Source organism: Canis lupus, chromosome 3 (genome assembly GCF_048164855.1).
Source record: "Canis lupus baileyi chromosome 3, mCanLup2.hap1, whole genome shotgun sequence".
In the NCBI taxonomy this organism is placed as follows: Eukaryota; Metazoa; Chordata; class Mammalia; order Carnivora; family Canidae; genus Canis; species Canis lupus.
In genome coordinates, this window is record NC_132840.1 from 51,071,775 (window position 1) to 51,095,733 (window position 23,959).

The following is a 23,959-nucleotide window of genomic DNA, read 5'->3' on the forward strand; positions in this document are numbered from 1 at the left end:
CCTGCGTGGCTCAGTCGGTTAAGTGTCCAACTCTTGATTTTGGCTCAGGTCATGATCTCAGGGTCTTGAGATCGAGCCCTGCTCGGCCGGGAGTCTGTTTGGGATTCTCTCTCTCCCCCTGCCCTTCTCCCCATGCCCTCTCTTCCACTAAAATAGATCGATCTTAAAAAAAAAAAAAAAAATCCAATGTGTTCACTTCTACCACTTAAAACAAAAATATTGCTTTTTTTTAAAGAAAGATTTTATTTATTTATTTAAGAGAGAGCATGCAAGAGCAGAGGGAGGGAAGCAGAGGGAGACTCCTTGCTGAGCAGGGAGCCCGATGCTGGCCTCGATCTTGGGACCCCAGGATCATGACCTGGACGAAGACAGACACTTCACTGACTGAGCCCCCCAGGCGCCCCTACTGATGGCTTCCTAACCGCCTGCTAGTCATAAAGGTGAGTAACGCATTGGCAATTCTGCTAGGACCTGTGCAAACTCCATGCACGGTGATTAAAGAAAGGACCCCCACACACGCTTCTGTTCTTACCGGTTTATTGTGGCAGGAAAAGAGAATGGAGGCATTTTACACATTCGAGGGCTGCAACAAGGTGTAGACGTCCTTTGCAGGCATTCCTGCCATGTTCCCCACAGTAAAGAACCCGGATGCAGCCAAGAGGTAATATTGCAGGTAAGTAGAAACAGGAGTTGGATGTTATCTGCGACCGCTTTACAAATATTCAATCGCAGCAACCGTCTGCATGTTGCGTCAACTCCCCGAAACGCATTCCTGCAGGGCAGTGGTGCCCCTGGACAAGGAGTACTGCAAACGTCCTGCTGAGCATCAAGACCTTCTGGTACGTGGGGTTCCACGGCAGACAAGTGACATACGTGGAGGACGGATGGAAGGTACTACAGGTTAACTAGCACAACTCCCGGGACGGGACGTATCCCCACCAGGAGTCCAAGCCAAGCTTCTGGCTCTTACATCTGGCCATTGGACGTATGGAGGCTAATTTCTGAATTCAAGGGAAGAAACGTGTTTTTCACTAAAGGGACAAGGATATGAGCTCTGTGGCTGGCGGGACCAGCTCACCTTTTCTCTGATTTCCCTTCTCGGTCGGCCTTGAGAAGCTGTGCAGCAAAGGGGCTGTCGATGGACTGGCAGCAGTGGTCAAAGTGGGGACAGTAACGGGTCAGAGCCAGATGGACTACGGGCATGAAGACTAGCGCCACCCTTCCAAAAGGAACTGCTCTAGATACCTCCTGCATTTTAAAGTGAACTATAAAGATGCCTTTGACTGCTTGGAGTTTTGGAAATGGTGATAACATAACAGGGGTGGTCCAGGGGCTGGAAGTCCCCCAGCCGACCGTCCGAGATTCCCTAGGCAACCGTTTGGCATTCTTCCTTTGAAAATTGGGCAGTAGCACATCCTTGGGAGTCTAGGATTGTTTGGGGGAATATGTGGTTGAGAATATATGTGAGAAAGCTGGAACCAGCCCCGGCTCATTCACAGGAAGGGCCGGCAGTGAGCATTTCCTCCGCCGTGGCCCTCCTGGGACCTGAGGACGCAGGACTACAGACAGAGAGCTCCAGCGCGCACATGTCTGGTCACCAGTGAGCACTCTGGCTGGCAGGTGGGGAGTGTGTGTGTGCGTGTGTGCATGTGTGTGCGTGTGTGTGTGTGTGGCCAGACAAGGAAGAGGTGCATTTGCACATCTACAGGAGGAAGAACAAAAACGGGAGTGTCGGCAGAAGGACAGAGGAAGAAATATAAAGACCTTTAAAGAGAAAAATATTCTCTTTGCATTAATCACCTGAGCCAACCTATTTCTTATTTGGGGAGCATTTTGGACGTTATCATTTAAAAAAAAATCATCGGGTGATCACTGAGCACCAAATCATCTCATGATCGTGTACTAAACCCAGCAATTTCCCTTTCCGAGCTCTGGAATCACCAAAATGTTCCTGTCTCACCGCAAACAGAAGAAAACAACAAACCCTGTGTGTCTCCTTGTACTTTTGTTTTTGTTTTTTTCCCCACACACCCAGGTGATTTCAGCTCTGGGGCTCTGCCCCGGCCCCGCGGGCACCTGGCGGCCGCTTGCAGGTGAGCATGAGCAGCAGGAGCAAGGGCAGGTGCCACAGGCTGCAGAAGAACAGCTTCCGGGAGCTCTTGCGGTCTGCGTCGGTGTAAAACCGAAAGCCGAGGTAGGTGATATACAAGTTGATGGGCAGGGAGATGACAGGGAAGGTCCACGTGGTGACATCCAGGACGGGGGCCGCGGTGGACAGTCCGATCAAGGCCAGGCAGTGGCGTAGGGCGACGCGCCTGCACAGCGCCGGGTGGGTGACCGACATCATGCAGTAGCCGCCTCGCGAGTAGTCTTCGCGGAGGCCCCAGCTCAGGGCGTTGAAATGCGGGAACTGCCACGAGTAGAGGATCCCTCCCAGCAGAAATGCTCCTGCACGCAGGGCGAGGACAGAAGGGGGAAGCAAACACAAGCTGTCATCAGGGACGCACGGAAGCCTCGGATCCTGGCCCCGAGGTGCCCTCTCCGCTCGCACCGGCTCTCACATTCCCTTGCCAGCCTCCACTCGCCTGGCCTTGCAGGTCAGCCTGAAATCTGGGACAAGCCAGTGGGACAGTGAAGTGCACCCTCTCCCAAGACCCCCCTGCTTGCCCTAGGACACCGAGCATCTGTGGCTCTCATCCAGTCCACCCAGTACCCACTGCATGTCCCAGCATCGTGACCACCGAAGCCCCCCCACCAGCCGGCGGACCTCTGGGCCAGGCTTTAGCTCGATTTCCAATGGCGCCCGCAGAGGCACAGGGCCACTGCCCAAGTCTGCGTGGCCCCTGGACAAGGTCCCTGCCTGGAGGGGGGGCTGGTGGCTCCTGCTCGCAATGGCAGTCCTGAGCCTCATGGCCTTTGTCTGTGTCCTGACCAGCTCACAGGGCTTCCAGGGCAGGTGTCTGCACATTCCAGGGAGCCCACACCATGTGGCAAGCAGGACAGACTCAAACAGCATGTGGCAAATAAATGGGGTGGCATGAAGGACCGCAGTGCCCGAGCAGAACGAGCAGTGGTCTGTGGCGGCGCAGCTCTTCAACGCAATGCATCAGTACCTTGAGCACCACTTAGCCCCTTTGTCTGGAACAAAGTCTCCCCTCACCCACCAGGATGGGACCAAGGCCTGCGCTTTTGGGGCATGGATCCGTGACACAGCCGCTCACACCAGAACTTCACTGAATCCTCACTGGAGGCTGTCAGGTAGGTTGTATGCTCATTAAGTGAGCCAACGGACGGGAGGGGGTTAGATTCAACAAAAAGAGGTGAAGGAGGGGTTCAGAACAAGCCTGATGAGGAGCCCGGATCCCCCCACCCCCACACTAAGCCTGGCTCCTCCAAGTCAGGCAGCAGAGCCCAGTCCTGACTACAGGGCTGCTCATTCCCATGCAGGTGACTCATTGCTCCTTTTCTCATGCCAGAAGTGTTTACTGAGCACCTACTAAGTGGCACACACAGTGCCAGGTACTAGGGGACAGGATGGTAAGTGCAAATCCACATGTGTCCCCTGTGGCGTGCAGTTCACCCAACGGGGCATGAATCAAAAGCCACTCTAGTGAATCCACGTCACACTCAGCTGCTGTGTAGGAAGAGTCTGTGCCACGAGGACACAGAGCAAGACCTAGTTGAGGGGGGCAGGGGAGACCTCTCTGAGGAGGGCATGTCTGAGCTGAGCTCTGAAGGACGAGTGACCCGTCCCTCAGGGCTGGCAGGGGGAGAAGTCGACATGAAGGGGCATGTCGGAGGTGTGTGTGAGAAAGGGCATCGGTGTCACTTGATCAATCTGTGAAAGAACACACTCAGGGGCCCCCAGCAGGTATGGGAGGGCTGATCGGGGCTGAGATGCATGGGGATGGGAGCTGGGATCCAGGTGGTGACAATGAGGTGGGAAGAGAGGGCTTCCAGAGGCCAAGTGACAGGAAGGTCAGGACAGGAGGGGGAGGGAGGTAACCCCTGGGTTTGGGGGCCTCGTGAAGATGCCATGCCCTGAGATGAAAACTGGAGAGATGAGGATGACGGCACATGAGTGTGACCTTGAGTGTGTCCAGCCTGACATGCCTGTGGGACGTCCAGGTGGCAACCAGGCAGTCGTGAAGAGGCATCAGACCTAGGGAGCATATCTGGGAGCTACCCATACCTGCGTCCGGCACTGGGTAGACCCTGGTGTCCAATCATTATGTGTTTCTGGGTTTCCTGCTTGGATGCAAATTCCTGATGGGAATGTTCATTTTTTGCATCTCTGGAGCAGAAATATAGAAAGTGCTTGATGTTGCTACAGAAGATGGTCCCTAAAGGCATCAGTGGGAGCCCACGTGGACAAAGAAAGGCTTTACTAAAAGCCACGTGAGATTGCAGTTTTCCAGCACGGATTTGTGAACGGACAGAGCTATTTCTTAAGATTCCCTCCTTCCTCCCTCCTGGTGCCTCGCTCCTCCTGACACCTAAGTGCCTCCTGGGGGGGGTGGGGGGGTCCCCGGTCAGGGAACCAAGAGCTCACTAACCCACCAGGTCATCCACCCTGGCCAGCACCCTCCCACACAGACAGGTTGAAAATTTGTAACCACAGTCCTATTTCAGGTAATGAGGACCTTTTAAGCTTCTCCTCTGTGGGACTGTTCAGAGAAGGCAGCGGGGGGTGGGGAATCACTATTGCTAGAACAGAACCAGCAGGAGAGAAGGCAGTTTAAATAATTCAGAATCGTGCAGAAAACCAGGCTGGTGCTCTAAGGTCCTGTAGGGTCCCTGTGGTGCCCATGCTGGGCAGGATCAGAGGGAATGAGCCTCTCTTTTAAGCTCTTATCTGTATTTGTCTACAGCATGGGCTGTGGAGTGACAATAGGGGCAGGCTCGTGCATCCCCTCACAGACAGAATGGTGACTTCTGCTCATATTGTTGTGGGCAGAAACTTGCTCACTTCCGAATTCAGTGGGTCAGAGGCAGTTGTGGCATATCAAGTAGGACTTGTGTGGGCACAGACTGTAGAGGACAGGGCAGGGGGCTGCTTTGGGGTCCAGGAACAGTTTCTCAGGGGTTCTTTAAGTCAATCCATTCCTTTCCAGCCTTCCGAGATGACAAAATAACCAAGGCTGGATGGGAGAGTCCCTGTTTCGGTAGGGCTGCTGACAAATCCCTCAGGTCCATTTAACTCTATCTATAAATCACTTCGCGGGCTTCATTCACTTGGGGAATAGGTGGCAGGCGTCTGCCACATGCCAGGCACCATTCTAGAAGCAAGCCCCACTGCAGGTCTGGAGGGAGAGGTGATGGACAGAAGCACACGGTAGGACAGGGAGCTACAGCCCAGGGCTGGGGCATGCAGGCATCTGTAGGTGGATCAGGTGTTATGGGAGCCACGGGGGTGGCAGACACAGATCCCTTTACTCAGGTGGGGAACATCGGGGACACACACAGATGAGTGCATTCACGGTGGAGGCCTGAAGGGCTCTATTTGGGGTCATTTTAAGTTTGATTTGCCTGCAACACATCCCAAACGCCTTGTGGCTGTCGCACGCCAGGCACTGGGTGGAGGGGTTACACGTGCCTCTTGCTCCCAACCGCCTTCCCATAGGTGGCATTACTCTCGTCGTACAGACGAAAAGCTTCATCAGCGTGCCCACCCGGGAAGAGTCAGCCCACGTACCAGCACACTCTTTGAGAAGAATGCTGCCCCACATCGACTCAGACTGGTAACGGCGGACCATTTGGTGCCAGTTCAAATATTGATGTTGCTGGGTAGAGATGGGGCTTGCTGGAAGGAGAAACTGCACCTGCCCATTTATTAGGAGGCCCGGGACCTTGAAGAGTGTGTTTCCATTGGGCACAGAAAGTACTGGTCTCGACAGTGAGCACCTCTGGGGAACCGGAAAGGATAGAAGGGAAGGCTGGACCTCTTGTTTCGTGTGCTGATGGAAAAGGAGATCACAAAGGGACCAGTGAAGAGGAGGTGCTGCTAGATATTCGGGGCACTTTTGAGGTGTTGAGCATGAGCGACGGGGAGCAGCCCACCTGCCACGCGGGACAGGTCTCACACCCAAAGGGTCTAAACAGATTATGGGCCACAGTGATGACAGCTGTGGCATGAGGGTGGCAGAGGGACAAGGGACAAGGCTGAGACATGTCCTGGCAAGAGAGCAGACATCACTGAGGGCTCAGAACCTCGGGAGGGCATCGGATAAGCCAGGGCACGGTAGTCAGGTAGCCCGTCTGCTGTTGTGTTCAAAGAGCTGAGGCAACGCAAACTCAGCCAGGAGACCAGACTGGAAACGGTTAAAACGATCAGGCCCCAATGTGAGCTCTCGCTTGCCTCTCTCAAAAGCCCTCTTTTTCGTGTGCCAACTGGAGTATTCTGTTTTGCTCAATATGCATTTTCAGTTATGCTTCTGCTTAAAATAACATAATTAAAAAAATCATTTTCATAAGAGTAGCATGCTGCTTGCTATGCGAGAGGAAATTGGGTGTGGGTTTGGCTCATGTCACAAATGAAAGAGCTTTAGAAATCACAGCTTAGCCTTAATGGATTGTAATCAGAAAACCACCACCCCCACGCAGTTCTACTTGATGGGTCGCAACTGCCTCTGCTCCTACAAAAGATGTAAAACAAATTGCTCTCTTCATCAAGATAAGGTGAACTGAAAACAGGAAGACTTGGATTAGTCCGGGGGCTGTGGTGGAACCCACCTTCCTTGTGGGGTAAACACAGAGCACTCAGTTTACTGACTCAAAGGCCTCCGCTCAGCCTCACCCCCCACCCCTCACCCCAGAGGAGTCTGCTGTGACTGGGCCTATCTTCTGCGACACCCAATCTATGCAGTGTGCCCACTATGTGATAAGCGCAGTCTGTTCTCGAGGCCCTCTGCTGGAGTCTGGCCGGGGAGGCAGACAATATTACCCCGAGTCCAGCCTCTGAAGGTCACCATAGGTGCTGTGCTCGCAGGGGACACATAGGAAGACCTAAGTCAGCCTTAGGTCAGGGAAGGCTTCCTGGAAGAAGTGACTTGTAAACCGGGATCTGAAGAGGGTGGTCTCTGAGTTCCAATTCATTCACAAGAACTGTGCCTTCTCTGCTTCTTTTAAACGTGGTTTCTCATTTCCCTACCCAACTCTGTAGAATCTGTGTATGTATGTGGTTTAATCATATCTGGAAGACATGTCTACTTCTTGGCTTTTAGGCGAATATTAGTTGGTCTATGAATATGCAAAATGCCAAAAATCTATGATATAGGTGGTGTATCTGGGGTTATAGTTCTCGGGAGGACAGCGACTTCCTGGGGTCACGAGGTCATAGTCCCAGCTCAAAGGCCACACCAGAGAATATCCAGGGGTCTGGGGCATTATTTCTTTTCCTCCAAATACAGGAAATGGAGACCAGCCCATCCACCATGCTTCATCTCATAGTACCTTGCTCTGATTAGGGGGGCACGCTAACGTTAGGTGGGGGAAATGCTAACCAATGTCTTCCTTGTGACCCATTGCAAATATGATGCATTTTAAAACCTGCTCGGAATATCTATCAATCATTTTTATACCACAGACACAGAAGAGGGGGACCTCAACCACTGCCACCTCTGCTCGGGTCAAGAAACACTTGTCCAAAGTGCACATTTTGTTGGGCAAACAAAGCCACGGCAGTTGCAGTCACATGGCTTCCCAAGAGGATGGAGACAAATATCTTCAGGTGGGAGTTCTGAGTCTCTTGTATGGGCTCTTCCAAAACAAAATTCCTTTTGGAAGGGAGTTCAATGGTTTCAGCTAGCTTCCTCTGCTGCCTGGTGGGCCCACATTCAACTCCTTCCCGGGACCCAAACCCATTCATTGTCATTCACTGCCCACCCGCGGCCTTGGAAAAGACAAAGAGACAGCTCCAGTGAACCTTGGTGCTGGGCTGGGGAGGTCTGCCCTCCCCAGGACAATAGGCTCCCCCTGAATGTGGTCCCTGGTGGCTGGTCTGTTCCTCAACTGGTTTTATTTGTGCTCTCAGGGGTACATGGTTATGTAAACTGGGGGCTGGCTCGGGGAGCCAAGCCAAACCCAAAGCTTCATGGTCACAGATTCCGAAGCTTTTCCTTTCAGGGCTCACACAAAGGAGCTTGTGAAACGGGTCGGCCTCCACTGTGTAATAGACTTCGATAGCGCGGGGCATAAAGGGAAGAGGGTGTGGGGCCAGTTGATCAACTGCACGCTGACAAAAGGAAGACTGCGGGCCCTCTGAAAACAGGGACCGGAGTGGGCAGGAACAGCTCGCCCTGGGAGAATCCTCTGGAAGTGACTCAGGGATGGCCCAGAGGCCCAGTGAGCAGGGGCACAGGCGCCCTCCCGCCCTCACCTGATTGCACACTGCCCATCGCCCCCCCTGCAGAGTCACTCCAGGCTTCCCTTTGAAGGGAGCCGCTCGGAGTAAAGGAAGCACAGAGCTCTGACTCAGTGCTCCCCTCTCCTTGTCATTTCCCTACAGGGTAGCTTTGGGCATCTGTGGGTTCTCTGAAAAAATTCAAACGTTCCCTACTCCCCTAGCTCTCATCTGAGGGTATTTCCATCTTTATTATCCGAATACCGATATGTTCCCTGAACACTACCAACTGGGTACCGGGTGCCAGGCACCGCACCTGCCAGAGGCTGCCCTCCAGAGGCTGATCACTTTCCTCAGGAAGGTGCTGGCTGGGCTCCCTCAAAGCCCTGGTCATCTGGTCAACCCAGCTCGCCCTGACAAGCCCAGACCACACTTCCTGCATCGCACCAGAGTCGGCCTCCAATTATACCGTCAGTCTTGGGTCTAGCAGTCTACTTCTAGTACGTTCTTTCTCAGGCTTTTGTGGGTTTTGTCTTCGAAGAGAACAGGGCTCTAATATTGTTTGGTTTGCTGATATTCCCATGAAAATGTTCCTTGTCCACCCTGTCTTTAAAAATACCATTTATCTTAATTAATGCAGCCCTCTGAGCCTTGTTAAGGGGAAAAAAGAAATCTCACACAAAATGAACACTCACTTTCAAGTTTCATTTCCAACTGAACCAGGGTTTTGAGGGGAATGTTTGAAAGTGCTTGGGTTCAACAGAGCCAGGTACTTAGTAAGACCTCAATAAATATTTGTTGAATGAGGATAGAGAACATTCCCTCTATTCTATTCTCTTTTCTCATCCCAGAATAAAGGAGGTAAATAGAGTGGAACAGTATTTAACATTTTGTAGTTTACCAGCTGAGGCTAAAACAACTCCTTCGCTTTTTTTGTTACTAAAACCATCCATCTGCCAAATGTCACTTCCCGATAAGGGCCCAATGCTGAGTCCTCATTTGTAACTGAATGTTGGCTCACATAATTAATGTTTACCACACAACAACATTTGAATTACAAACCCAAGGCAATTTACACATCAACTCTCCGGGACTGTCACCCTGGCCCGTGCCACAAACTCCCAGGCCCTGGGATGGAGTCAGATTTGGGAAGAAGACAAAACAGAATCAGAGCCTTTTTAAAGTAACGGGGGCGAGAGAGAGAGAGAGAGAGAGAGAGAGAGAGAGAGAGAGAGAGAGAGATGGCTTTGGCAAGGAGGAGGGGAAGGTACTTTACCCTGAAGCTTCCAAGATAAACTAGAATCGTCCCTGGAGGTAAACACTGCTGAAAAGCCTAATGCGTGCGGCTCCAGGCCCACCGGGAGCTGGGCTATCTGCTGCCAGCACTTATCAGCGGCGCCCCCGCCTGCCCCAAAGCGACCCCTGGGCTCCACCCCCCTTCCCCCCCCCTCCCCGCCCCCCCGCAGGTCACTTCTCTCCCTGCCGCCCCGCCCCGGCCACACTGGTGGCCAGAAAGCGGCTCCTCCGGTCTGGTCTTCCTGGGTTTTTTGCTGGTAAGCATTATTCATGTTTTCTGCGAATAGCGGTTAAGCTTAAAAAAAAAAAAAATAGAAGGCAAAGTAATTAGGCAGGTGGAGAAAAGGCATCTCACAGGGAAATGGACACAGGTACAATTCCATTACGATGATTGCCTTTATTGATACGCCGGCCACAAAGCGGGGCTTTCAGAGCTAAAGCTCAGCGTGTGACAGTCACAGGCACCGCTGGGGGCAGAGCCCCTGACAGTCTGTGCCACAGGCGGGGGGGGGGGGGGGGGGGGGGGAGGGGGGGGGGGAGTAGCTGTTTCCAGCTAGAGGACTACGGCCCCAGAACGGCATGGCCACAGAACGGCATGCGTCTGGAACTCACACGGGGTTAGCTTTCCCAGTTCTCATACACTGATCTGTCATCTGTCTCATTTCCCTCCCACCCTGCTTCTGGTCTCCCTCTCAGGGTGCTGGGGTACCTATGGACGTTCGTGCTCTGCACCCACACAGCCGGGGCATCTGCAACAATGAGAATGGCTTTCTTTCACTGATAAAAAAAAAAAACCCACAACAAAGTAGTTTGGGGCAGGGGGGGATGGTGGGGGGGGGTGGGATAGAACACAATCAGAACCCCATGGGATGGCCTTATGCTTATTTTAGGTTTTTGGTCTTTCCTGAAGGACGGAAGGCAACATAATCTCTCTCTTCAGTGCTCAGAGCCTCTGGAGGTCTTAATTGGCTCCGTAGCCACCGCAGAAACCACAAAAGATAGACGCTGAGAAGGGAGAAAAGTACTTTGGAACATTAACATTTCCTTACTCCACAGGCCGTCTGGGATGCTAATCGCTTTCTAGGGCTACTCATTTTATCTTTCTTCTCAACTAGACAGGTCCCGAGGCTGTAGGGTTTCCATCTCCCATCCGCCTGGAGCTCTTCCTCTCTGATCTTGTCGGCAACCTGCCGGGCCCAGGAAGGGGCCTTTATGGAGGTTCAAGGGATCAAGGTGACCGAGGTGCTGAGTACAGGAGGCCATGAGTGGGGCAATATTCAGGGGAGCCGGCCTGCCTTCACACGCACACCTTGCTCCCACTCCCGCCTGGAGTTTCACAGGTGTTCACAAGCTGCTCTTTCAGGGGAGGAGCAGATTGATGCTTTGCTAAATACTTGAAGGGTGAAAATGGGATAGGGAAGGCAGGAGGGTGGAGGCCAGGCTTAGGACAGGTAGAGGCCGACTGAAGAAGGGGTCGGAGGAGACAGAAAGCTTGGGAGGACCCAGGAGGGCTCAGCTAAGTACTCAGCTAAGTATTGCCTATGGTATGGTTCTGTAATCCTGAACTCCCAGCCTTGCTGCTATCCTGCTTAAACCTCCAGTGGGTCACTAGAGCCTTTCAATAAAGTCCCAATTCCTCAGGAAAGCAGCCCCTGTTCCATGCTGTATGTGCAGCTCTCATGCCTACAAATCCCTATGGATGTTCCTCCCTGTCCTTGGAAAGCACTCCCCTCCTCCAGTGAGCTGTCAAGGCTTAATTCAGAAGTTATTCTGCTCCAAAGTCTTCTTGGACCAATTTTTTTTTGGGTGGGGGAGGGGGTTAAGAGAGCCCATAGTCCTCTGAAGGCATCTTTCTTGCTAAAGCTCTCATAGCTCAGTTGATTATTTGATAGGCCCCAGCCTCTCTCCGAAGACGCTGAGACCTGCTTTCTGTGAGGACAAGCCTGGGTTTCAGGGATTTTCAAATCCCTAGTGCCCAGCACACAGTAGGTCCTCACTGACACCTGCACGAGGAAGCAGGCTGCTCAGCTGAGTGGGTGGCCTGCCTGCCTCTCCTACACCCTTCCCTCTTCCTGATCACTGCAGTTCAGTGGAGTACTTGAAAGACTTCTCTCCATTCAGACGGTTCTCCAGAGTGATCACTCTCTGGAGGTTCAAAGAAAAATGATTTGGATACCACAGAAGGGGAACACTTGGGGCCACTTTTTTTTTTTTTCTCCAGGGCTCTTTCAAGCGAGCATGTACTCTGTGATAAGAACCCAGATAAGGGACACCACCTCTGTGGGTGATACAAATGACACCACTGAGTGCATCTTAAATAGTACCATCTGCCCACATCCTGTGCTTTAAGTATTTCCAAGATATTCTGAAGCTAGAGCTCTCTCTGGTTCTGTCTTTCCGGGCTGGTGGTTCTTAAAGGGGTCTGTGCATCACCTGGCAGTGTGTCAGAAATACAAGTTCTCAGACCTACTGAGTCGGAAACTGTGGTGCAGGGCTCAGGAACCTGGGTTTTGGGAGGCCTGCCTGGTGATTCTGAGATGCACTCAAATTTGAATCTGTTTTAGACTTTGGGGAGATCACCGGTGCAGTCTCAGGTGATGCCCTAGTATTCAAAGCACAAACTCGCAAGGAAGATGGAACATAGGTTTATAAGGACATCAGTTTGTCCTTCTAGGCAGAAATGACTCTTGAATTTTCCGCAAGCATGGAAATGCTCTTCATCTGTGCCATCAATATGGCAGCTCCTGGCCACGTGTGGCTGTGAGCATCAGAAATATGGCCTCTGGGACCAAAGTACTCAATATTTATTTAGTTTACATTGGAACTGAAATAGTCACATGTGGCTGGTGGGTGTCCTCAAGGATGGAACAGTACATTCTAGAAGGTGACAAAACTACATATATAATCTTACTCAACCCAGCATCTAAAATCTCAGCGATATAAACGTTGAAACTACATTCTCTCAGATTCTACCTCATTTCTGTGTATCACTTCCTCTTTTATAGTCCCTGACACAGGGCTGAGGCTCAATAAATATTTGGCAACTGACCTGGGATTAACTTAGTTTTGTCAGCTGGAAGATGGAAGGTACCTATTTGCTGATCGATTTATTTATTCATTCAATTTTAATCAAAGATTTGCTGCTTATCTCAAGTTTGCTCAAGCAAATCAATGTTTTGATACTTTTTTTTTTTTTTGAAGCAGTTTAAAGCATTATGTAAAGTAACACTCTGTAAATCTGATGGGAGTTTAGCTCTAGGACTGGACCCGTGTGTGAATGAGAATTGGGGAGGCGGTAAACCATGCCCTAATTGTGCACCCTGCCATGTGTCTTTACAATCTGACGAAAAAGGATGTATTACAATTCACCTGCCAGAGAACTTCTCTCTGTGGTGACATCAATCTGTTTCAGACTGCTCTGCTTTATGCCAGGGTCAGTTCAGGTAGGTGACGGGGTCTCATTTTTCAAGATAAATATGCATTTTTACCCTGCAACCTAAAACAAAGTATAGTCTGGCCCTGGGCTACCCCTCACGAATGAATCTGTATACAAATGATTGAATTTGGATTACAGAAAGACTATACCCCAAATTATTATTATTTTTTTATTTTACATATGACTATTAGCAGTTTAGCCAAACTCTCTGAACGTGTAAGAACTCCTGCCTGAGTGTGTACTCCTAAGTGGGAAGATTTTTGCAAAGTTCTTTCTTTCTCTGGCCTCTGGGGATGCAATTCTAGCCAACACACGCCGAGGCTCAAAATCCTCTCGAAGGAACCTCCCGGGTATACAATGAAGGGCTCTAGCCCTCAGCAAGAAACTGGGTGACCAACAGAGGACAGAGGTGACCAAGTTCTGTACGGCTCTGAACTGGACTGCCCCCACCTATCTCCAGTGATACTGGTCTCTGGGGCTGTAATATTGGTCCCAACGGTGACTCTGGGAGTTCCTAGAAAGAAATGGTAGTTTGGGGGCCTTGCTCCTGGACTCTGGGTCTGAGGAACCTGCATAAGTTCTAGCACTCCCAGCAGGGTGTGGGGGGCTGTGTCCGTCAGATAGGCAGGTGACTTGGAGCACCACATCACTGCAGATAGGGGCCCTACCTCGGATGTCTGGGCAATCATTAGAAAGGTCTGGAGAGGTTCAGAATGTGATCCTTAACTATAAATTGCAAATGAGGGGGCACATTCAGACACCATCTAGTCTAGGGATGTCAATCCCGTGCTTCCCACCTTCTCTACCCTCGCCCAAGAGAGCCATCACTAAGGACCAGGCAGTCTTCCCCACCAAGCCTGAAGGGAGCTCACAGTCTGCAGACCAATAGCCAGGTAACAATTACAAATTGCTCAGAGTTTGCAAACCAGTAAGATCTCATGATCTTTCTTGATCTGCATGAACCCACCTACTGTATAAATGAGGAATACAATAATAACTCACTGAATCCTCATGACAGCTCCATGAGAAGGGACCTTGTGGGAGATGAGGAGACAGTAGCATAAAGAGGTCTAGCACATTCTAACCAGGTGGAGCTGGCCTCCAAAGCTGGGCACCCGGGCTCCAGAGCACTCGCTCTTTACCAATGTGCTGTCATTGCTCCCACATGGACAAGATTCTGGCTTGGGGTTTAATCACTGAGCCAATGAGCATGGGTCTAGATTATTTTATCTGTAGATTCATGAAACTCCAACATTTACAGGATATTAAAACCATTCTAAGAGACGATCATGCTAAAGGTGTAATCGCCTTTGTAAGCTTGCCAAGTCAGAGTGTAAGGGCTTTTATGAAAAGTTTCAGAAATGTGGCTCACGGCACTCTGGTTTATGGTCAACTGCCTTTTGATCTCTCATGTGAAAAATATGTACTTACATATATTGCAGGAAACCTCACCACTTCCTTCCTAAGTGTTGGTCAAAAACACTAATTACTTGGCTAATTAGACTGTGAAGCTTCCCTTACAGATGGTAAAAATGAGCTATTTTCACCCCACAAATTTCGCTGTACATCCCCACCAAAAAGTAGATGGGTTTCAATGGTTTTATTGTAGACACCATGAACAATTTAAGCAAATCATATAAAAATAAATTAGAAACTAATGAAAAGACTTTCCTCCTTCATAAGGGGTTGGGAGGGAAGAGCTAATGCTGGGGGCTGCCAACGAGGGAGCCTGAGCTTTGAGAGGAGAGCTGGATGCCTTGTCCTGGACGCCTTCTCCACAACACGAGACACCCCAAAGGAATCAGCAGCCCCAACTTGATTCATGGTTTTTAGGTACTTGCTTTTCATTCTACCTGTTCAGCCAATTTTTCTTTGTTGTTCCCCTAGAATAGCCCCTGCCCCGGAAAGCACACGCTCGCCTGGAAGCCAGATGACATGGTTTACCTTCGGCTCTGCATTCACGGTATTTCAGGCTGCCGCACCAGCACATTTGCCAGAAGAATTAGTGCAGAATCAAATGGAACCTAACAGCATGTGCTATGGTTCCCGGAAGGAAATGCCTCTGACTAGCACATGCTGGTGCTTGCAGGCTGAGAGCAGCACAGCGTGCTTGGCTCTGGCACCCACCCGGCTGTGGGCCTGCGGACCGAAGCGGACACTTCACACGTGACATACTCACCAGCATCAAGGCTGCCGGTGGCCGCTGTCCAGCCCATGACAGGTGGGACGGCCCCTACAACGGCACCCACCCAAGTGTTGGCAATGCTGATCCTCTTCAACGGGGTGTAGCAACAGGTGTACAGGAAAATGTTGAAGACCCCCAGGGCTCCCGTGAGGGGGTTCACCCCCCAGGTCAGGAGGGCAACTCCTGGAACAGCACAGCAAGTGGCAAAAGACACAGCTAGCAACGGGCTGAAAAAAAAAATCAGCAAATACAGAGCAATCACTTTCAAGTCCAGGTAACCATGCTGCACACTGGGAGAGCTGGGGGAGTGAACCACCCGCCTATCATATGGTGAAGTGACCATGCTGGTTCGTCTTCTTCCCTGCAACATGGCATCTTCTTGCATCTGCCAGCTGGGAACGAAGGTACAGAGTCAAGAGGCTAGAGTGCCCTGGATTCGCACCCGGTCCAGCCCCCTACCTGGCTGTGGGATGCTGGGCATCCCTGTGCTCATCTGTACAGCAGAGATGCTTGACTGCGCTTTGCCACAGGCTGAAGGGAGGTAGATGGCAAACCTGCTTGGTACGAAGTCGATGGCAGACCTGTTTGGCACGGGGCTCTGTTCTACGGTTAGTGCGAGAGAGGTGAGAGCTAAAACAATACTGTCACATTTGGGCAGAAACTGGGGCCTTCATTCCAGGAAGCCCTTCTGCCCCTGTATTTACATTTTATTTAAAAACACCATCCAATTAGCAGTAATGGATAACGATAGTGTATCTAAGTATATCTATCTGTAATAAATTACAGGCTCAGGGTGGGGCCAGCGCGGTGCCAGCAGCGAAACACCAGGGGGCCACTCCGCAGTGACGGCACACTTCCAGCTGTGTTTCCAAGACACTGCTTGTTTCAGAGACATGGGATTTCAAGAGGAGTCACATGATGTTGTATATGCAGTGACAGCATTCAAACACAACTCTCTACTAGCAGTGATGATTCTAAGGCTGATTCTCATCAGAGCCCACTTTTTTTTTTTAAGATTTTATTTATTTATTCATGAGAGACACACAGAGAGAGGCAGAGACATAGGCAGAGGGAGAAGCAGGCTCCCTATGGGGAGCCCGATGCGGGACTTGATCCCAGGACCCCAGGATCATGACCTGAGTCAAAGGCAGATGCTCAACTACTGAGCCACCCGGGTACTCCTAGAGCCCACTTTTTAAGGTGGACTTTGTGTGGAACTCTGTGAAAGGCTTTTTGAGAGTGTAGATAAATCGGATCTATAAGTTCCTGATTATATGTATGTTTATTTATTTTAAAGTAGGTTCCATGATCAACACCGTAGAACCCGACGTGGGGCTCAATATCATGACCCCGAGATCAAGACCTGAACTGCGATCAAGTCAGATACTTAACCAACTGAGCCACCCAGGTGCCCCTATTTATTCTTTCTTAAGAAACCCAAGGAGGCACTTGAGTGGCTCAGTGGTTGAGTGTCTGGCTTCAGCTCAGGGCGTTTGAGTCCCCAGAGGAAGCCTGTGTCTCCCTCTGCCTATGTCTCTGCCTCTCTCTGTCTCATGAATAAATAAATTAAATCTTTGGAAAAAAAAAAAGCGAACAAAAGAAACCCGAGGAAGTCTCTGGAGCCTGCCTTCTCCCTATGGAGGCCCTAATTCCGCCTCTGAGGGAACTGCACGGGGCTCAGTGCTTCCATTCGATCAGATCAGATCCTGTGGCCACCACCCCTGAAGATGGAACCCAGCAGAGAGTGGGGGTTTGATGGAGAGGGTGCTTGTGACAAAGAACAGAGCTCCCCACTGATGGTTGAGTTTCCACCCCGTCTCCTGGCAATCTACCTCCTCTGGATCATAGAGTCCCCAGCTTCCATGGCAGTCACTCGGGCCCCCCTCCAACTTTCATCCTGCCTGTCCTTCTAGGGTCCCATCCTGACCATCCCCACCAGGGCCCCTGCTCCTGCCAGAGGGAGCCCATGACCACACTAACTGGCCCTGCTTTCCAGATGGAAACTCAGGAAGATGGCTCTGTGCTGTTATGTCTCATGTATGGCCAAAATAGCAGTGAAAATGTTACAACTGTTGTCCTTCTTGCAATAGGGTGGTTTATAGCCTATAAGAATGGAGTTTTGTTTTGTTTTTTTTCCTATGGGACTGTAAAAAGCGAGTTTTCTTTTGGGTGGGAGAAAAATGTGGCTCATAAACATTTTTATTTTTCCTGAATTGGACCTTGTGTAAAAAAAAGAAGAAGAAGAAGAAGAAAGAAGAAGAAGAAGAAAGAAGAAAGAAGAAAAGAAAAGAAAAGAAGAAGAAGAAGAAGAAGAAGAAGAAGAAGAAGAAGAAGAAGAAGAAGAAGAAGAAGAAAGAAGAAAGAAGAAGAAGGTTGTTTGCTCTTTCTCCTAGGTCTGTGGAAGCCAGTTGGATTCAAAGGTATTAGTGTTATGAAAAAAGCCCTTTTAGAAAAGCACACATGATTCTAATTTATTGAGATAGGCAATTTCACATGGAAGTTTAGTTTCTGACCCTTGTAGGCATCCCAGAAAACATGAGGCTTAATTTTGGCGTTTCAATCTGTGTGCTCAGGGGCATGGATGGAAAGTGGGGAGACTGACAAGCTACAGAAGCAAAAATGAGGCTATTTACCCAGGTAGCCCCAACCATCTCCAGCACCTACAGGCTGCAGGGACACACTTCCCTCCTGGTACAAGGAGACCCAAATCGGTGAATTTCACGGTTTTCTCACATTATGGGCAAAGGTTCTCCAACTGCAAACTCTGTGAAGTTTATTTTCCTGTGGTGCTTTCATTTTCCTAAAACATCTACTATAGAAGTAATATATGTTCTTTTCAGAAAATTTGGAACTACAGAAGATTACAAGTAAATTCTAAATTACTCAGTGAAACACACTGGTTTATATATTCTTCGCCTTTTTTCAATGATACATCTATTTAAAAAATAACAGAACATACTGAACTGTGGCTTTGTTACTTACTTTATATATATGCATATATATTTAAATATTTTATTTATTCATGAAAGACAAAAGAGAGTGGCAGAGACACAGGCAGAGGGAGAAGTAGGTTTGCTGCAGGAAGCCCGATGCGGGACTAGATCCCAAGACTCTGGGGTCATGACCTGAGGCAAAGGCAAACACTCAACCACTGAGCCACCCAGGCATCCCACTTACTTTATATTTTAATATATTCTTTTTTTTCTTAAATAAATTTATTTTTTATTGGTGTTCAATTTACCAACATACAGAATAACACCCAGTGCTCATCCCGTCAAGTGTCCCCCTCAGTGCCCGTCACCCATTCCCCCCCACCCCGCCCATATTTTAATATATTCTTAATAATTTCCCTGTGCCACTCAGAATTCTTCTGTATCATCATCAATAGCCATGTAGTGGCCTACTCTGTGGATATACCACAATTAATTCAGTCAACATACCCCTTCTGGACACTTCATATTTTTCCCTTTTTGAAATTAAAAAATAACGTGGGCACAGATATCTTATAGACAGACTATTGTTCATAGTTCTGATTAGGATAAATTCTGAGGATTAATTCCCAGACATGAGATAGCTAAGCCAGATGACAGGCACATTTTTAGGGATCTGACTGGTACTGCCAGTTTATACCCCAGAGGATTTAGGCTAGCTCATACCCCACCAGCAGTACATGAGAAAGCCTATTTCTGGAAACTGTACCAACACTGCGTATGGTGTTAAAAACAAAACAAAAGCTAACAAAGTAAAACATGTTTGTTCAGATAGGATATTCCCATTTCACAGATGAGAAACCAAGACTCAGATGACCTTGGATGACGAGGGGAAAACGGGTGCTGACCCCAGTGTACAACTGAAAATCCAGGGGCACCTGGGTGGCTCAGTCACTTAAACCTCTAACTCTTGTTTTGGCTCAGGTCTTGATCTCAGGGTTGTGAGATTGAGCCCTGAATTAGGCTCCAAGCTGAGGTGGAGATTACTTAAAATTCTCTCTCTCTCTCTGCTCCCCCTCCCCCAGAACTGCCACTCACACACTCTAAAAATAAAGAGAAAATCCACATGTAACTTTTGACTCTCTCCAAACTTTTTTTTTTTTAAGATTTTATTTATTTATTCATGAGAGACATACAGAGAGAAATACACAGAGACACAGGCAGAGGGAGAAGCAGGTTCCATGCAGGGAGCCCGACATGGGACTTGATCCCGGGCCTCCAGGATCACACCCCGGGCCGAAGGCGGCACTAAACCTCTGAGCCACCGGGCTCTGCCCAGACTCTCTCCAAACTTAACTACTGATAGTGAGAACTGCAAGAGATCCTTTTTACTGTGATATGCAATTTACTGGAGAGATGAACTGCTCATGCAGAGATGATTAGCATCACACATGGCAACTTAAGTGGATGCTCCCCAACACTTGAGCTCAGTACAAAGCAACATTAGAGGTGGTTACAAAATTATTACAGCAGTTAGTTTTATGCTGTTATGATTTGATATAGCATCTTTTACATTTGTTTACCTTTCTCTCCACTCAAATGGCACCATGTGCAGTCTGTAAATGCATGTGTAAGTTTTGATAAATTTTAAGATTTGATAATAGATTTGTGTATACATTAGCATATGACAAGGTAGACTAGTATTTACTTATGTGTATGTATTTGTATTTTTAAATTTTTTGAAACTTCTACGCTGTGCAGTTCATCTTTTTCAAATTATCACAAATCTCCAAAAAATTTTCTACTGGATGTATTGAAAAAAAATCTACATGTATGTGGACCTCCACAGTTTAAACCCATGTTGTCCATGGGTCAACTATACCAGTAGCTGGAAACCAGATTTGCACCAGGACTCATTTGTTGGTTCATTCATTTAATACCACTGGTATGTGGGGGGCACCCTGCTATAGTAAGACTTCCTCATTTCTCTGATTTCTCGGGTCCACTGAAGTCTTTAGGCTGGTGCCTTCAGCTGGGGTTTAGCCCCTTTGGTTTACCCCAGTGTAAAAATAGCCTAAACTTCCTATTGCATTTCCTGAGATGAACACTGTATTAAAAAAAAAAAAAAAAAGCAAACAGACCTAGAATATAATGTGAGGAGCAAAACAGACATAGCCTGAAGAGAGACAGTTAAACAGGCGGGCACTCTGGGACTACTTATGGACAGTGTGTGGGTATTGGGGACAGGCAGGGAAGGATTCTAGCAAGAAGTGCTGGGGCGGGCGGGGGGGGGGGGAAGGCGCTAAAGGATGGAGGGGGGTGTTCCAGGCAGTGGGGGCAGCATGAGGGTGGGCGGGAGGTGTCAGAGAACCCCCCTCCCCCCCAAGGCCATGCTGACACATCTCTCTGACATTGCCTCTGGGCACATGCAGGGTTAAGAAAGTTTTGTTTTCTCAATAGAGGAACAAAATGATCAGAGGTGCTTTTCACAAGGACCCCTCTCTGCCTGCCCTGAGGACCAGCAAAGACAGGTAAGCGTTAGTTTGCTCAACTCCCAAAAGAAGTCACATTAGACATTTTTGAGGAAAAAAAAGGTGAGCCGCACCATCCCTGCAAGCAGGCAAAGCACCAGCAAGATGATGGTTTTGGGATAAAGAAGAGTGTGTCCCAAGTGACCTCTGGGCTATTTCTTAAAGTTTGATTTACCATGGAATCTTTAACAATCATGGTGATAATGAAGCTGCTTAAATTTAGCAGGTTTAATAAAGAAATCTATTTTTTTTTTTTTTAAGATTTATTTATTTGAGAGAGGGAGAAGCAGACTCTGTGCTGAGCGTGGAGCCTGATGCACCGCTTGAGTTCACAACCCTGAGATTATGACCTGGGCCGAAATCAAGAGTCAGATGCTTAACCCCTGAGCCAGGCGCCCCAGATTTAGCCATTTTAGTAAAGAGATCCATTTCAGATGCAGAAAAAGATTAGTCCAGTGTGTTTATTTCTCATCTCCATTAAACACAACTATGACTTTCTGCCTTAGTACACATAAAAGTCGGGGCTACATTTCAAAGACTTGAAGGGTAATTTTGTCGAAGACTGACTTCTCCTTATTTTTTGTCAACTACTCAATATACTCTTTCTCCTATTCCTAGTGCCCAGCCCTTGATCAAAAAATGGACCTGCTCTCTCCCACTTCTGGATGGGTCTTGAAAGTATCCCAAACCTGGAGACACACATATACACATATACATACCCAGAATTACTTCCCTTTTTATCATTTATTATTTAAAATTTTCTTTAAATTTTTCTCTTGGGCAGCCCTGGTGGCTCAGTGGTTTAGCGCCACCTTCAGCCCAGGGCGTGATCCTGGAAACCTGGGATCGAGTCTCACATCAGGCTTCCTGAATGGAGCCTGCTTCCCTCTGCCTGTGTCTCTGCCTCTCCCCCCCACCCCTGTCTCTCATGAATAAATAAATAAAATCTAAAAAAAATAAATTTTTCTCTTAAACATTTTTTCCCCATTAGTCATTTTGCTCCTTTTATCATCTAAATTCCTTAGCAGATTGCCTCCATTTCAAGTGCTGCTCTGAGGTCTGATTTCTAGAAGCGGAACTAGAAGGCCAAGCAGGCTTCCTTGGGATTCCCTGGGCCAAGCTGGAACTCTCCCTGGTGAGCTATGGTCCCCAGACCCATAGCATCAACATCACCTAAGGATTTGTTAGGGATCCAGGTGATCAAGAGGCCTGCCGAGGCCTGAGACTCAGTGCTAAGCCATTACCAGTGTGGTGCTGGGCCCATCTGGCCTACATCTGGCCTAGTCAACGGAGGATAAGCCCACAGAAGACCTCCATCTCCACTCTACCTCTGATGCTGGCTGCAGCTGGCCTGGGTAGGTCACCCATTTCCCACTGTCTTTTGATATATGTCTCTTGATATATTCCAAGTGGAAAGAACAAGCGGAAGCTGTAGTCAATTCACTGAGAAACTGCATGTTTACACTTCCACCTCTCTGCTCCCACTGCCTTGATTTAATCTAGTCATGGTGCTAAGTGTTTTGGCCGTTACAAGGGTGAGATGAAACAAGTACATCCAATTCTTGATAATCTTGTGTTTTCTAGGTGACAAGTTTCCTGGGGTTTGCTGTACTATCTCTACTATTGTGGCTCCTGGAACATTTCATACCAAAAATGTGTTTTAAAAGATTTTATTTATTTGAGAGAGAAAGAGAAAGAGAAAGAAAGAGAGAAAGAGAGAGAGAGCACATGCGCACAAGCAAGGGGGAGGGGCAGAGAGAAGCAGACTCCCCAGCTAAATGGGGAGCCAGATGTGGGGCTTGATCCCAGGACTCCGGGATCATGACCTGAGCCGAAGTCAGATGCTTAATTGACTGAGCCAACAAGGCGACCCCCAAAATGTTTTAAATATGTGCTAATGCTCTTTTACCTAGTAGTATTATACTCTGATTTCCATATAGCAGCAATAACTAGTAAGCATGGTGGACAGGAATCAGGGGTTCTGAGTTCAAGTTCTGATTTGAACTAGCTATGTAAAAGTGGGCAAATTATCTAACCTCTCTGATCCTTAGTGTCCTCAACTATAAAATAGGGGGGTGTCTTAGGGCTCTTTTGACAGCAAGGTTGGAGCTCAAGATAAAGAGGCTTACACAAAAAGCCTCAGTAAGAAGACCACAAGGAAGGCAAGGCAGGCGCTCTGTCTCACTGACTGTAGGATCTTGAGCAAATCGTTTAACTTGGTCTTCGTTTCTTTATCTGTAGAATGGGAGGTACTTAAGAGTTAAGAATTAAACGCAGGAATGTAAATAAAGCGCTTAGCACAGTGCTCACTAAATGAGTGCACGGCGTTCACACGTTCATTTATTAGGATTTCTCTCGCGGCTTCTACAGTTAGCCACTACGCTAAGTGTGCGTATACAGCAATGAACAAAACAGACAGCAATGTTTAGTCTGAAAAGGAGATAGACATTAAACAAACACAAGTATGATGAATTCTCAAACTATAAAATCGGCTACAAGAACTGGCAAAATGAGCATCATCTAAATAGAAAGGAGGTAGAATTGGACGCAGGGATAATAAACTCGCAATAAGTTGTTTCCACTCGTTAGTTTTTTTCAAACGTATGAAGACATACAGTCATGCATGAGAATATGAATACAGATGTATATATACTCACGAATATCAAGTACAGGGTATAAAAGTACGATGGTGGCACAGCATTTTCTCATAATTAGCATGGCAAAACTATTTTTATTTTCAAGGATAACTTTAAGTTAGGAATTCAACGTTCTTGTATCAAATTACAATAAAATAATAAAATAAAATAAAAAATGAAATAAAGCAGCACCAGGAAAAGCTAAATGGATCACATGGAAAACGATTTTTCTTCAAATGTTGGTGCTCTTGTATATCTGCAGCACTGGCTGTAATGGTATTTATTTATTTATTTTTAAAAGACTTTATTTATTTATTCATGAGAGACAGATAGAGAAGCAGAGACACAGGCAGAGGGAGAAGCAGGCTCCATGCAGGGAGCCTGATGTAGAACTCGATCCCAGGACCATGCCCTAAGCCAAAGGTAGATGCTCAACCACACTGAGCCACCCAGGTGCCCCTGTAATGGCCTTTATTAAGGAGAGGAGATTTGTGAACTTGCACAGGTAAGATCAGAAAGGCAGATGAATTGGGTGTGATGGTATTGTACACATTTTCCAGTTTTTAGTAAAACGGAATAAAGGGATGAATAAGGAAAACATTGC

The 23,959-nt window shown here is 48.3% G+C and overlaps 1 protein-coding gene across 1 annotated transcript in view; it reads right to left on the minus strand.

Moving 5' to 3' along the window:
- Positions 1-520: 520 nt before the first annotated feature.
- Positions 521-23,959, minus strand: part of COX10 (cytochrome c oxidase assembly factor heme A:farnesyltransferase COX10) — a 130,631-nt gene continuing 107,192 nt past the window's right edge. The window contains exons 6-7 of the mRNA XM_072821064.1: positions 15,253-15,485; positions 521-2,448 (exon numbers count right to left, since the gene is read on the minus strand). Of these exons, the coding sequence (XP_072677165.1) occupies positions 2,042-2,448; positions 15,253-15,485 (640 nt within the window). The 3' untranslated portion in view covers positions 521-2,041. The remainder of the gene's footprint in view (positions 2,449-15,252; positions 15,486-23,959) is intronic.